Source organism: Globicephala melas, chromosome 14 (genome assembly GCF_963455315.2).
Source record: "Globicephala melas chromosome 14, mGloMel1.2, whole genome shotgun sequence".
Lineage (NCBI taxonomy): Eukaryota > Metazoa > Chordata > Mammalia > Artiodactyla > Delphinidae > Globicephala > Globicephala melas.
In genome coordinates this window covers 72190474-72206877 of record NC_083327.1, presented here as the reverse complement: position 1 = coordinate 72206877, position 16404 = coordinate 72190474, and the positions used below count along the sequence as shown (strand labels likewise).

General features: G+C 43.1%; 1 protein-coding gene across 2 annotated transcripts in view; it reads right to left on the bottom strand.

Moving 5' to 3' along the window:
• The window catches only part of UST (uronyl 2-sulfotransferase), a 301044-nt gene that overhangs the window by 182521 nt on the left and 102119 nt on the right, over positions 1-16404 (bottom strand). For both annotated transcript variants that reach the window (XM_060283633.2, XM_030853209.3), the window contains exon 2: positions 5329-5372. In XM_060283633.2, coding sequence (XP_060139616.1) covers positions 5329-5372 — 44 coding nt within the window. The remainder of the gene's footprint in view (positions 1-5328; positions 5373-16404) is intronic.

Below are 16404 nucleotides of genomic sequence, written 5' to 3'. Positions count from 1 at the left end.
TCATGTGCTCCCACAGTCTTTGCCTCTTTGAAACCTTAAAACGCAACTAGATTATAAAGTATTAGACAGCAGGGGATTATTTTCAAGTTTTATCATGTCCTCCTGATCCTTAGCACAAAGCAGTCACTCATTAATTAATTGATACTAAAGGGAAATTAGCTTCTTGGGGGTGGAGAAGAAGGACTAACCTTTAATGAACAATTGTTCATTGCCAGACACTGCTAGGTGCATATAAATGTCACCTCAATTAATATTACCACTTATTCATTTGGAGGTTTCCCAGCATAATAAATTGTAAACCCCCTTCTAATGAACCCCTTTAAAAACAGAATTTTGAATACTAAATTACCTAGCACATCACTTTATATACAAAAATAACATATAAGTATTATATGTCAAAATACATTTGCATACAAGTGTAGACATGAGTAATATATCTTAACCCTCAGTATACCATCAGGATTCCCTGGACCCAATTTTAGTGTTTTAGGTTTTTTGGGGGTTTTTTGAGCAGTTCTAACCATTTGTATGGATTAATATTTCTTGACTTTATTCTTTCTTGGAGATCTTCCAAAGAGAATGTACTTTTTTAAAATAAAGAGAATAAAACTCATCCTACCTTGTAATTACCATATAATAGGTCCATATAATTATAATTATATAATAATAATAATATGTAGTATGTAATATAATTACCATGTAATAGGATCTACTAGCCTCTTTTAAAAATTTAAGATCCATTATGGAATCTTAATGATTTTATTTTTCCTGTGTCTTGAAATGCTTTGCTAGTTCATCATCTTAAAATAATTACCTACCAGCTATGCATTAATTACTCCCAACTACGCTTAAAAAAGACTAAAGTAACAGAAAAATGGAAGGATGATGGAATAGCTTAGAACTACACTGCTGTTCAGTGATGACTGAAATGTTTTATTCTGTGTTTTTCAATACAGTAGCACTAGTCACACACGGCTACAAAGAATTTGATATGTGGCTAGGGCAACTGAAAAAGTGAATTTTTATTTTTTGAATTTTAATGAATTTAAATAGCTACATGAGCCTGATGGCTACTGTACTGAACAGTGCAGGCTTAGAACGATTCATTAGGGAAATAAATTGTCACTATTTCATCACTCTTCATATTTTATTGTGCTGCCTAAAGTGTTACATCATCTTTACAAAAGATATAGCAGAAGACTGGATATACCATCTTTGTAGTTAACTTTCTTTTTTTTTTAATTTTATTTTTAATTTATTTATTTTTTGGCCATACCGTGCGGGTTGCGGGATCTTAGTTCCCCGACCAGGGATTGAACCCGGGACCCCTGCAGTGGAAGCGTGGAGTTTTAACCACTGGCCGCCAGGGAATTCCCTGCTTTTAACTTTCATTGACCAGAGTGGAGATTAAGAACGTTTCATTCCTGACGATAATGACAAAGAGAAGAAAATCGACGGAAGGAGAGGTTTCCCAGGCATTAGAAGAATCAGAGACAAATGCTTAGAGTCAGAGAGCAACACTCAAGACCCTGATGATGATGATGAGATGAAATTAATCATGAAAGTGAAACCTCAGACCATGAGTCTTCCAATGATGCCATTCTAGATTAAATCTCTCAAACTCAAGAGTCTATGAGGGAACAATATTTTTTTCTAAGGACAAAAAGAAAACATGGTATTCCCATGCAGTTAGTCATCCAGGGGAAGGACTTCATCAAACATTGTTTTGCAACAAGAACCTGGACCATGCCATTTTGCTAAATGAACGTGGGACAGTCTTCTTTCACCTTTGATGATGTTTGTACACCAAAATTTACTCTGTATACAGTATGTAAATGAACAAATGCCGAAGGTGGGTATGTAGAGAAAGGTGATTAGAAAGAAAAAGATGAAAAAAAATCTCTGGATTGGTATTTTTAAAAAGTTAAAAAGGTCCATTGGACCCAACAGTAAATGGAGATGACTATTTTTTTTTCTGGTATTATACTGAGACTTTGTGTACTGTACTAGTTAAAGTACTAGAGAACTTATATAAAAGGGTAGAACTCCAGAAATAAGGTAAAAAATTGTTGTCTTTACATTAAATTAGTAATCTTGGAATGGTTAAAAGCGTGAACCTTGGAGCTACATACACAGCCTTGGGCTGGGATCCCAAGTCCAATTCTTAGTAGCTGGCAAGTTACCCAGCCTCTCTAAGATCCAGTTCCCTCATCTGTAAAATAATGGTTAAATAATTACTTCCTCTTCTATAGAGTTTTATAGAGACTAAACTTCCATGCGAAGTGCTTAGCAGAGTGCTTGCACATAGGACACGGTAGACATCAGCGATGGATAGTGATTTTATTTTCCTTGAGTTGCTTAGACCAGCTCTCCTTATCTATCGGATCTGGGAACCCAACATATGTGAAATAGTAACTGTATTCTATCTGCTACCTCCAGAATTGATCATTGCCGATGCCAGCAGCTCACATCAGGGACCCACATCCTAGGCGAAGTGAAGCCAGGAAGGAGAAGACATCACCTCCAGAGGTCAGGCTGCTCTGGGTGGGGTGGACGGAACCACAGGTGATGCTGCAGAGGCCAGAGCACCTCAGGCTTTTCAGCCCAACTTTAATCTTCTCTTACACAGTATTTCCCCACCACCACCACCGCACACACCCTGATTTCTAGATTGAGCAAGTATTACTTTAATAAACTCAAATTTACACAGAAAATAAGGAAATGAGTAAAAGCCTCCTGAAGTCTCACCATCCGGAGTAAACATCATTATCCTTCCAGGCTTCTCTCTGTACACACACATACATATGCACACAAGTTTTTAAGACATAAGATCACACTATACTGCTGCTTCATGCCTGTTTTTGTACCCAAGAATATCTTTCTCATTCATTCAACAGCGATCTCCATGTCAGTCTCAGTAGGGTTCTAACCTTAAACCGCTAAATTTTGTGTACACACAAAGCGGTCGTAAAAAGTGGTCGACAAAAGAAAATATTAACATCCGCCTTTAAATAATGACTTAGATCAAAAACTGGGATGAGCTGTGAGATTTAAGTAGATTTGAAAAAACAAGTAAAAGTCAGAGGCATTTGGTTCTTTTTCATGAAAATACCGGAGAGAATGAAGACCTGGGCTCTGGACGTGCTGTGTGGCACACACCCCATTCCCTAAATGGCTATTACTAGTGGAATGTGAAACTTGTGGAACTGAATCTTCTAATAAAATGAGAACTTGCCTGTAAACCTCAGTCCGTACATTTTCAGGGTTTAAAACCTTATTTCATCTAGATCACAGCTCTTTCGATCTTGGCATCAAAAAGTTATTTCTGAGCGCTAAACAAATAGGAAAACTGTGGACCTGGACTCAGTCTTGCTTCTCACTGCCAGGCTGGGGGTTCACTCCGGAGGCCACACACGTGTGAGTCCTTATCCCCTGGGTGCCACCGTGTCCCTGAACACACCAGTGGTCTGTAGATTTACATAACCGAGGCTTCACCTCGGGGACACTTAAGGGACCTGCATCTGGAACCCTGACCTCATCACTTCTGGGGTTTCTTTACGCCCTGCCAGAAGTAATAAGCATGGATGAAAGATGTTAACATACCAATATTATTTTTACCTATTTTTATATTCTTCTTATTATTTTGGCTACTGCTTAGAAAGTCGAGTGTTTTTGCCACTCCACCCCTAGATAATCAGCATCGCTTGGGAGCTTGTTAAAAATGCAAATAGTATTGCTATTATCTGTGTTGTAAGAGAGCTTGGTATCAGCATCTCTTGGGAGCTTGTTAAAAATGCAAATTCTCAAGTCCCACCCTGGACCTACGGCATCAGACACTCAGGGGTCTGGGCCCAGCAATCCATGTTTTAACAAGCCTCCAGGAAATCCTGGTGCAAGCTGAAGTTTGAGAATACTGGCCTAGTGGAAAGAACCTGGGATGGGAGCCAGGAGACCCGATTCAGATTCCAGCTCTGGATTCCACGGTTCAGTTCAGTGAGCATTAATGAATAGTCATGATGTGCCTCTCTGTGTGTCGAGGCTAATGCAAGGATGTGAGGATGCTGAGATGAGCTAGATGAAGTCCTTATCCTCAGATGGTGTCTAACCCTCTATATTCCTTTGTTTCTCCTGGGTAGGGGCTACCTTATGGTTATTCTTGTTTTGTTTCATATTTGTGTTCCTAGCGCCTGCAGCATCGCAGGCACTCAATACATATGCAGTGGGCCAAGTGGCAAACCATTCACCACTGTGATAAATACCACTGTACCATTCATCAATAATCTTAATGCTATTCCAGTCTAGTTAACACTATCCACCGTTTATTTAATGCTTATCACATGCCGGGTGCTGAGTGGTTTTCATATATCAGCTCGTTCAATCTTTTTACATGTCCTGTACTGTGGGTCATATTTTTAACCCCACCTTGTACATCAAAAAATTGAGGCTTGAAATATTAAATTTGTCTAATGTCATATACTGATAGTGGTAGAGCCCGAGATGAACCCAGAAATACCTTATTCCAAAGCTCATGGTCTTAAATGCGGTGGAGTTCTTCTTCAAATCCCACAAATGCAGAAGCCAACTTTAGGGTAAATTTCCAGCCTCTAAGGTTCCTGGTTGATTATCTTTTCACTATGTACTTACAACCGCACTTTGCAGGCATCACCTTAAGTGGTCAAAGAGTGTCTGTATTTCTCCTCATTTTTCAGTAGATTGACATTTGGTTTTCACTGCACTCAAGAAAGTAGAGAGCGGCAGGGGGAACTCCACTAATACTTCACTGGACTGTTCTGACCCTTAAAAGTCAGACCAAAATTGCTGCTAAGAACAAAAGTGATCGTACAGGCCAGGCCACGGCAGACTTGCAAGGGCACTGGCAGAGAAGGCCAGTTCCAGAGGGCTGAGCCTTTGTGGAGTATCCCCAGTAAGGCAGGCCATGGAGAAAGGGGCAGAGGTTAGGCTAGCCCAAAGCGTGAAGACATGAGGAGGCTGGGGTGTGGACATCACAACACAGTCCAACATGGAGAGTAAAGGCAAAGGAGGCAGCAAACAGGAGACGCAACCAAAAGTCTGAAGTCAGCTTGAGGCTCCCGTGCCTGGGATAGCTTCAGCTCCTGATGAAACGACGCCTCTTGCTCCCTCACCATTTAGGCTATCTTTGTGCGCTTCCTTTTTCCACCCACTGTTAGTCAAAGATTAACTTGACATCTGCTACCTACTATTTTCTTGTGAACAATTCAGGGCCCTGAGGGATCTGGGTGGGGTTACTGAAGGCGGTAGGTACTGAGAAAAGGAAAAGGGGATTTATACCACAAGCAAAGGTCTTACCTTACTAGGAGGAGGTCCATGGTCATCTAAGTAAGTGGAATTTCCTAGGAAAAAAGAAGAAAACGTTGATGAATTAACAGTCTTAAACCCCAAATGAATTTAGTGCAAAGTCATGGAAAATAAGTACTCTAGATATATTTCTATTCAGACAAAAGTCCCAAAGGAAAATGGGTAATTAATCTCCAGTTTGGTGGGACTTTGCTGATACTACCAGGCTTGGTTAACAGTTTCAGCAGTTACAAACAGTCTACCCATGTGGGTATGTATGCACACGGACATACACATGCAGAAACAGGCACCATCATTCTCCACCCAGTATCTGTTGAGTTTACTTTAGACCAGTGGTTCTCAAACTTCAGCGTGCATCAGAATTACCTGCAGAGCTTGCTAAAACACAGACTGCCCGGCCCTGAGGTTCTGATTCAGTAGCTCTGAGAATCTGCATTTCAAGCTCCCAAATGATGCTGACGCTATGGGTCCTGAAACCGCACTTTGAGAACCACTGCATTGTTTCTCCACTTTGTCGTGATTGTCAATTTTCCTTCATCTTTTCAGTCTAGCTTGCTTCCGAAGCTCGATTTGTCTTCCCTAATAGCCACTTAGTGGCACGGGTGTTCTTTCAGAGCGTGTGGTTATTGTTTCCTGATGAATAAAGACTCAGGGGGATTCTGACCAGAACTAAAGCTTATTGAATTCCTTCTCTGCTAAGTGTTTTACAGGTACTTATTCACTTAATTCACATATCAGAGGTCAGTTAGAATTACCCCTATTTACAAAGAAGAGAATAGAGGCCTGGAGAAATCCAGTAGTTTGCTGGCAGCCACACAGCTGTTAAGCTGAAGAGAGGAGGGAAGACTGGTTTTTCCAGAAGGTGTTCGGGCATCTGCTCATCTGAAAAGCCCACCTGGAGTGTTGCCATCTCCAGCTTTTGTGCAGCCTGGGCGCCAGCAACATTACCAGCTGGCCACACGTTTGAGTTTGATCGTGTAGGGGAGCCAATGATGTGGTGAGTTTAGGGGAAAGTGAAGATGACCAGACTTTCTAACAGAGCAAAATGTGGGAAATATTGAAAGCAAAAGGAGGCTTACAGAAGACAGTAGATTAGGGAATAAGGTCAATGAAAGGTGCTTTTTCAGGAGAGAGCAAAGTAACTTAAGAAATAGGAATAAAAAAGGGAAGCAGAGTTTAAGCCAGGGACAGTTCAAGTGGGGAAACTTATCCAAACGTAATAAATAAGTGTATTTTGGCTTATAGATTTTTTTTCCATACTGAGGCCTCATCCAACCCCTTTTTCTTCATAGTCTTATGATTTATCACCCACATGATGTGCGCAATGACTGTACTCTGGCTGTCTGTGTAAGGCAGAGGGAAAATGAGGTCCAATTTTCATGTACAAGACACTCACACACAAACACCTGGAATGCTCGTGACTGGGTTATTTTCAGTAACCTATGAAATGTGAACATGAAGAACAATTTGTAGTTCTTAATTATTGTGCTGCACTCCACTGGGAACACACATGAATAGGAAGTCGATCTATATCTGACTTGGTAAAGAGGACGTGCGGTGAAGAATTCAGAAAAATGGTTTCCTAAGTCTAGAGAAATCCTCAGAACGAATTCCACCATAATGCAGTCAGGATAGCTGCAGAGGGTCCTGTCTGCTCATCGTGTGAACGTGTCTTCCCCAGGAGGGATGTGAGAAATCCCAACACACTCCAGCATGTTCTCCAGGTATTCATCCCAGGAATCAAAGGGAGTTCAAACAACTAAATGTTTCTAAAAGAGTAAAAGTTTCCATAAACCAAAGTTCCCAGGAACTCCTTAAAAGGAATGATCTCAATGCCTGACTGCTACCTCAAACTCCAGACATGGGTATCCCCTGACTCCTTAGCACCTCACCGTCCAGACAGAACTCTTTATCTGCTCCCATTCCATCCCCCAAATCGCTGTCTCTCCTGTCTTCTTCATCAGGTTACACAACACATCCCTACCCCGACAGGCTCCAAAGCCCAGAGTCATCCTTGATCCATCCCTTTCCCTCACCCCATCCGTACCAACTCATTTGCAAGTCCTGTTGGCTCAGCCTTCAAGATATTCCTCTAATCAGACCACTTCTCACCAACCCCTCTGGGCCACCTGCGAGAGCCCTCTCTTCGCTGATCGCCAATTTTCTCCCTTACCACACAGCAGCCAGAGGGATCTTTTAACCTTATTAATCTGGCCGTGTTGGCCCTCTGCTTAAAATCTATTTCTCTAAGAAACAAAATAATCAATTCCTTACCATGGTCTCTAACCCTGCATGACTCAGGCCCCGCCCCCTGCCACACCTGACACCAGCACAACAGCCCTCCCTCTGCTCCAGAACAGCCAACCTGTAGTCAGCTAGGAACCTTTTTTTCTTTTTGCGGTACGCGGGCCTCTCACTGTTGTGGCCTCTCCCGTTGCGGAGCACAGGCTCCGGACGCGCAGGCCCAGTGGCCATGGCTCACGGGCCCAGCTGCTCCGTGGCATGTGGGATCTTCCCGGACCGGGGCACGAATCCGTGTCCCCTGCATCGGCAGGCGGACTCTCAACCACTGCACCACCAGGGAAGCCCTAGGGACCTTTTGAATGGGCTCTTTCCTCTACCAGAAAAAGCTCTTTCCCAACCCCTTCACTCAGGCTCAGGTCAAATGTCCCTGCTTTCTCAGCTCTTCCTTCCTTCCCTCTCTCCCTTCCTCCCTCCATCCCTCCCTCCCTCATCCTAAAACATCACTTCTTTCTGCACAAAGAAAGGAGCAGGGCTGACCAGCGTTGGCACTTGTACCATAGACCCCATTGTTACTGCCACCAGCAGATCCCTGCGCTCCCATCCACAGCTGTGTTCCTGCGGTTCATTAGAACACAGAGGCTATAAGGGCCTCGCACTTGTAGCAGAGGCACGAAAAGGGAAAAGAAAAGCTACACAAATAAAAAGTATTTCTTTAGCTGGAGACAGCAAGTTTTTATTCTCCTAGGGTACAACCGTGTTATTTTTTGGTGTTTAGGTAGAGCTTTTCATCCTAGGATCTTACACTTTCCGAGTGCAAAATAAACAAGATTGTCAGGATTTTCAAACCTGAAGTTGGTAACTTGTGGGCTGTGGAGATCAAAGGATGAGCGAGCCGAGCGCTTATCAAAAGGAGCTCCCAGGCATCCAAGAGGCTTCTTGCTGCACGTCTTAGGGAGGATTCCACGGAAGGTGTCAAGTGGTGGGGAAGGGAGATCAGGCCCTTGGAGCCTTTGAGCTTAGAGCTCACAATGCAAATTCGAAAAGAAAAGGCGGAGGAGGGCTGACGAGGGTCTGGGGCCAGGACAGAGGCCAAATGCTTACTTGCCACCACTCTCCACTGCCCTGCAAACGTCCACTTTCGATACCTCCGCCTCCGATCCCTGTCATTTTTGGAGGCCTGGAGGGGTGTCTCATTTCATTTCTTTCCAGAAACTAACCTACACGTTTAGAGCTCTGATTTCAGCCTCCTCTTCGTGTCTCAAGTCCTTCCTTTGGGGATCAAGGATTACAGTATCTTGTCAAGTTAGAAAAAAAAAGAAAGGCATATACCCCACATGGGTCCACTCCTACCATCAGTCAAACTTTCAGAAGGGCCTGTCTCCAAACTGCCAAGAAATCACTAGCTCTGGCTGGCATGGAGATAAACCTCTTACAGAACGTCAAGCTTGTGGAATCTGCTTAGGTGGGTGCAGGAGGCAGGGTGGTTACTGATTTGAAGCGACACTCCAGCCCTCTGAGCTCTATGCACTGGTCTATATCCTGATGGTGGTAGTGCTTACATGGCTCTATCCATGGGTTAAAACTGATCGAGTTATACACCAAAACCACCACCAACAAAAGACTCGTGGTTTAATGGTTTTAAAAATGCCCTCCCTGGGCTTCCCTGGTGGCGCAGTGGTTGGGAGTCCGCCTCCCGATGCAGGGGACGCGGGTTCGTGCCCCGGTCCGGGAAGATCCCACATGCTGCGGAGCGGCTGGGCCCATGAGCCACGGCCGCTGAGCCTGCGCATCCGGAGCCTGTGCTCCGCAACGGGAGAGGCCACAACAGTGAGAGGCCCGCATACTGCAAAAAAAAAAAAAAAAAAAAAAGCCCTCCCTAGAAGGCAAGTGATCTCAGACTAAATTATGACACATTCTAAATCTCGCCCTGCCCACCTAGCTCTTCCTGGTGGAGACCTCCCAGTGAGGCTGTTAATATAACATGAAAGCTCATATGTGAATGTGCAAAGATGTTAGGTCCAAGCACATGGGAGTTACTGTTTGTGCGCTTACTAGAGCAATGATATGAAAAACCAGATATAGTGTACCTAGATGAACAGGTTAAGTCTCATTTTCATAGCAGAGCATATCCCCAAGAAGCGTCATTTCACTCTGAATACATTGCTTTACCTCCTCAAAGTTTCTCGTATACGTATCTGGAGAAGTGAAATAAGCTCATAGGTCACTGTAAGGAGGACATGAGGGTAATCTCAGTCTATGAAAAATGCCTAGAACAATACCTGTACGTACTAAGCACCGCGCAAGTTGCAGCATGTACTGAGTAGCGGCAGCAGTGCAAGGCCACCCCTTCACTGCCTCTCCATCCTCCCAACTCAATAGTCTTCCACCCCCGCTGCACATTCCACTGCCTACAATAATTTTTAAGGAATGTGGATGCCAGGCGCCAGCCTCAGCTATTCCGATTCAATTATCTGGGGACAAGTCATTTGACAATCGGGATTTTCTCGAGTCCTTCAGGTAATTCTAATGTCTGGCCAAGGCTGAGAATCACTGAGCTAAAAAAAAACACAGCTTAAATTTCTTAATTCAGGCTGAATCTCATTTTCCAGAAATAAAAAGTAACAGATCTTATTCAGGCGGATCTTAATCAGAGGTCACCTCCATCATTTCTGGTGAGAGATTATACAACATGAGTTTCCCGTCAAAGGAGGATCGACCTGGTAGTTCCAGTGAGCACCTGCTCCAGGGGGCCGGGCTGGCTCTAGGCACAGAGATTACACTTTAAACCACATGGGTTGCCCAGACCCTTCTGGGACTCCACAGATCTTTTGAAGAATAATTTTCTGAGCTTACACGTTCAGAACATATTTGTTCCTGCACAAATACGTTCCTGTTCACATATATTGTTCTGCTGACCCTCCTGTTTCATGGTAGAAAAGGGGATAAACGCATAATTCTCCCTCTGCCCAGAGCCTCTCCAGACCCCACTTGACTTAACAAATAGGGGGTGCTCCATCGGTCTGAGAGACACCCATGTTTGTTCCCTTGAGGGAACCACAAAGATCTAAAAGGAAAAAGCCTCTAGAAAATCTGACGCACAAACACTGGCTGGTCCAAGCCCACTGAGGCTACCTGTCTTTCCAGGCTGGGGGCCTGGAGTGAAGCAGAGGTGAGGGGACCTGGCCAACACAGAGGAGCCCACTGCCACTCCCATGTGAATCCAACAGAGACCAACACAGCCAGATAAAGAAGAAACTGCCAGAAGCACTGACGTGAAAGCACTGATACTGAAGGACTACTGAAGAGAGTTACCAATGTGCCCTGTACTTTAGGTAGCAATAGTCACTCTAATGTAAGAGGAACAGTCGAAAGGAGCCCCAGGGGAATCATCTAATGGGTTCAGGAAGACACTGCTAATAGAAGTGACCATCGCTGGTAACAGGAACAGAAGCCCAGGGGTGGCCGAGGGATTACTGTAGGAGCCAGAACAAAGGGACCTGGATTCAAACGTCAGTTCTACCCCTTACTGGTTGAGTGACCTTGGAAATATCACTAAATTTCCCTGAGGGTTAATCTCCCCATTTGCAACTGAGGACATTAATAACAGCACCTAAGTAACAGGGTTGTTATGAAAATGAAACAAGACATGTATAAAGCACTTAGCATAGTGCCTGCCTGCTACATATTAAGCCCTCAGTGAGTGGTAGCTACTTCCTCATCTTATATTACCCAATTGTATCCTTCATATTCAAGTTTGTAATATTATTTATTATTGAGGAAATCAAAGAGAATCCTCAGGCCAGGGGAATAGTTTATCGTATCAAGAATGAATATTACTATAAAATAACTATTTGATATTTTCTATTACTTTCCAATACTGGCTTGATATGTCCTCCAAAACATACAAAAATTCTTTCCCAATTGTCTGAAGTACCTTTAGCGGTGCGCAAATGAACTTAGGGACCTTTCAGGGGGTGTAATTTATTCTTGACTCTAAGTCGTGCATTAGCAGATCTATTTTTGTCTGAATTGGTCCCTGAAGAATAAAGTTGTTTTAATTCGAATTCCTCTTATAGAAACCATAACATGCATTAGTGTCAATGTCAAAAAAAGCCGCCTCTACACTGTCAATTTTGATCAAACACCAGCAATTCTCTTCAGAGTCTTTCTTCCAGGGGCCCTTTTAAAATCATAATCATAAGCAATTGAAATCCTTTCTTTTTTTATGCAGAAGCGGGCATTTCACACAGGATTTTGGTTACCTACAGCACAGTCATGTGGCTGCATCTCCCCCCTAGAGTCTGGGTCTCTGATGAGACACTGTTAATGAAGGAGGATAGAAGGCAGCACTGCAGTCCCAGCTCGGTCCTTGCCAAAAAATTATGCTAATGCCACACTTGCCACCATGACCCGCGGGTTACGTTTCCCTAAGAGGCAGCTGTCAGCGCACAGCAGCCACGGTTAACAATGAGGAGTTTGTGCACTGCGTAAACAGCTCTAATAGCTCCACTTCTTACAATTAACGTAGCCCCAAGGACGCTGTAATGCAGGAGAACTGCTTGCACAAATTTATTCAAGCCTTAATAAAATTATATTCCACTAAATTCAAACAAATGGTTTTGTTAACTATCAATACTTAAATATATTTACAAAAATACCTTTAAAAAAATATTGAATGGTCCATCCAACCAGTTAACAAAGGCGAAAAAGGCCTGAAAAAATTTTCTTGAGCCTAAATGATAAAAATGAGCATTCCAGACTATGACAAAAAAATCCAAATTGTTATCAATTATGATTTAGAAAGTGTCTTCCATTTCTAATTAATTTTAAAAGCAAATTAATGCTTTTCTCTGTGTATTTCAGGCTCAAACCACTGCCTTGATTCTTAATACCTCGTTTTTTTTCCCATTAAATCTGAGTATGCATTATAGGATGTCGAGGGTATATTTGTAGAAGGAAATTACTTTTGAAATCAAATGATCAGTGCAATATTGCTGTAATAACAACCTGAATATAAATATGAATTATTGCCAAATTAGCTCAGGAATTCATCACAACTGTATTATATGATATATGCAGGTAGGAATAAAGTATCAAAGCGAGATGGAATCACTTAGGTTTCTGTTTCACTCCATTAGATTTTCCTCTCAAAGTAATTACTACAGTCAACTGATCCCACCTTTGCGACTCTAATACACCCACTAACAGAGCAGCCCCAGCCCAAGGCCGAAAACCCCAAGGCTCTAACCCGAACCCGATAATCTTCTTCTTCTATCAGGACCTGGCCACCATGAGAATGGACACTTTCCAACAGATGCTTACTGCGTGAAGCACCCCTAAATGTAGTGTAAAATGTAGTGGAAGATGGGCAGGACGAAGAGGACTAAGAATCTACGCTGGGAGAAACAAAACAAGGCCAAAAAAATTCCATACCTTCCTTATCATCCTCGATGGTTCACATCAATGCCGATCTAAGCTCTGTGCTAAGCACTCGACAGACCTCATCCCATCGCGTTCCTACGACAACCTCTGAGACAGGACTTCTATTATCCCCATTTTACAGCAGAGGACGCTGAGGCTGGGGGAGGTGAAGTGACCCGTACCACCTCATACAGCTCATCAGCAGGCGCTCCTGGATCTGAGTCCAGCTGCCTGACTCTGAAGCCCTTTTGCTCACCACACACTCCCTGCCTCGCTCCGAGATTCCAGTCTGGGAGCCACAGGTGCTTTGAGATGCTGACCCTGTTAGCTCTCAGGGCTCCTCAGGCTGATCAGTCTGGGGCTACTCAGGGATGAAGCAGAGAGGGGTCTGAGCTCTCTGAGCAACACCCAGGCAGGATACTCACTAGTTCACCCATCAAATACTTCTCAAGTGCTTCCTCCGTGCTGGGCACTGTACATGGGGATATACGCATGAGTCAAAAGATATGATCCCTGTCTGTCTTAGTCAGTTCGGGCTGCTATAACAAATTATAGACTGGGTGGCTTAAACAATAAACACTTATCTCTGACAGTTCTGGAGGCCAGAAGTCCAAGATCTGGGTCCATCGTGGTCCAGTTTTCCTCCTAACTTGCACAGGGCTGTGGTCTTGCTCTGTCCTCACATGGTGGAGGAAGACAGTTCTGGTCTCTTCCTCTTCTAATTAGGACACTAATGTCATCATGGGGGCCCCATCTTCATGATGTCACCTAAACCTGATACCACATGAAGCCCCCACCTCCAAATGCCATCAAATTAGGGGTAGGGCTTATATGTAGCTTTTAGGAGTGTATAAACAGTCCATAGCACTAGCCCTCTGAAGTCTGCAATAAAAATGGATGACAGACATTAAACAAATGGTTATAAAATAAGTATTCAGTTGTGTTTGTGATGAGTCTTCTAAGAAGTAAAGTACAGGGTGGTATGAGAAGGAACAACAGAGGCTCCTTAACTCAAGGAAGATAAAGAGTAGGTCAAAGAGGATGGTGAATCTAAATTAAGGATGTCCTGTGACCTTGAAATCAAGACCCAAAGATAAAGTCTCATTTAAGAAGCAAAGGGAAGTTTGCGCAAAGATTCCAAGGGCTTTGGGGCGCATCGGAAATGAGCTTACGTGTGTCTGGAGCTCTAATATTCTCATGCATCTTCTCAGCAGCCCACACCCCCATCAACCCTGGGAGGTCAGCAGGACAGAGTGAGTGAGGGTCCCTTTCCACAGGGAAGATCTGAGCCCAAGGTCACACATCTGGAGGTGTCAGAGCTGGACTTGAACTTGGGTTCAAGCTCATAGGAACCCCAGTCCGCGCTTCCATAGGGCTCTATGCAAGGTGGGACAGTGGGCAGAGGGGAGAGTTTCCTGCGGCTGCCGTGTGTGCAAAAATGACACCACTGTGAGTCTGGAGGAAGGCTGAACCCAGAATCCAGATGGAAGAACTCTGTGAGGTCTAAGTAGGAAAACACCATGGGAAAGTCATTAGCGGGCCTTGGTGATGTCCTCTGAATGAGATAATTCTTGCTGAGTTATGGATCACTACTTTCTGAAAGACTGTGTCAAAGCATACATATTTTTTAATGGATAAAAAAAAGTATGTTTCTAGTTCTGTCTGCTGCTTGATGGGTTTCTGGGCCATGGCCTGAGGCCACTGGTAAATGAGCATCTGTGTCCTCTATATTCTAAATGAAACAGTCATATGTTTGACAGAGAATTACTTGTCACTTGCCAATTCTTTTCATGCTGTAGGGAAATTAGTATGAAAGAGCATTCTATGGGGTGTTTCAAATAAACTGCACTAAAATGATATGCATACAAACAAGAGATTTGAAGAGTTGCTCATAAATGCTGTTCGGATGAAATGGATTTCATGGCGAAGTCAGTCTTACACAGATGTTGTAATGCAGACAGAGCTATCCCATCTGGGATTATACTTTCATATGAACGTTCAAGTAACACAAGGAAGAGATCATAGTTTCTTGTTTATTAGGTCTTCAAATGTAAAAGAGGATTTTTAATAGAGCAGCAGAAATTATTGATGTCATTCAGAACAGTAATCCTCCCGAAATTAACTAGCAATCGAACATATGAGCCTGGCGGTGTCTATTTAAAAAGAGTAGGCATCAATAAATTCAACATTGCTCCCTTTTCTATCATCTCTCTAGTTCTATTTTGTATCAGATTTAATAGGATTTAGGTGAGATTTTGTGGTTCATGGAACTATAATATTGGAAGATAAAAGAGGGTTCTTATACCACCATATGTTACTCTGTAGGCACAGATAAACACCCCTCCCCCCAAACAGAAAAGGACAAACAAATCAGTAAGTGCCTAAAAATCAGATATTCTTTGCCAAAGAAGAGCTGAAGTACAGAATGCAGGAGAAAGGATGTGGGCTTTGCAGCAAATCAGTCCAAGGTGGCAATCCACTTATTGAATGTGACCTTGGGCTAGGTCTTGAAGTTCCTGGGTTTTAGTTTCCCCACAGGAAAAGTAGGAAGAATAAAACTTACCTGATAGGACTGGGGGGATTAGAATTACATTTATAAACTGCCTGGCATGCATACAATAAAGTGTAGCTCTGATGATTATATTTAAAATAGAGCTAATTTAAAGACACGGTGCGTTAAATAAAACCTCTTCCAAGTAACCACATACATAAACATCAGTCCCAGCACTGAAATATGCATCTCTCATTATGCACCAGAATGGCCTGTCACTGTCTTCCTCCACAATTTCCAGGATTTATGATGGGAGGTTATACCTGGGCATGAATGAAATGTAATTTTTTAAAACCTGGCAGAATTTGGCTATTCGTATGGTTGCATTATTCGGAAAGATAAAGTATACTGGAGGTCATAAATACTCTCTAGCACATAGTATATTGGTTTCTTTTCTAGCAAAGTCTTAATCCTGCCTTTCAATAAAATGAGCTGGGGAGGTGTGCTTTCTTATATCCAGCAAGAGGAGTCTTTCTTAAAAGCCTGGCTGCCTTGAATTCATCATAGATCTGGAAATATTAATGGTCTTTCAAAGTTACAGTGAGTCACTCACTTTTCTGAACCACTGAAGGACTGAGTCTGTGGGTGGAGACAGATATAGAACTTGGGAGCAAAGACCAGCATGAGCCCTGCTGGAAGAAAATTGGAGTCCTTCTTTCCAGCAAAACAAACAGGTAGTTTCCTGGTTTTCATGCTCATGAATTCCAAATATACGCAAGCCTACTTAATATCAATTTGCTTATTGGAAAATACTTCTTAATAAAGTTTTCCCCAAGAGCACAAAGCACCAATCAAATGAATGCACGTCCACCCAAAGTAACTTAATTGTATGGTGCAAAGGGAGCCTCTGC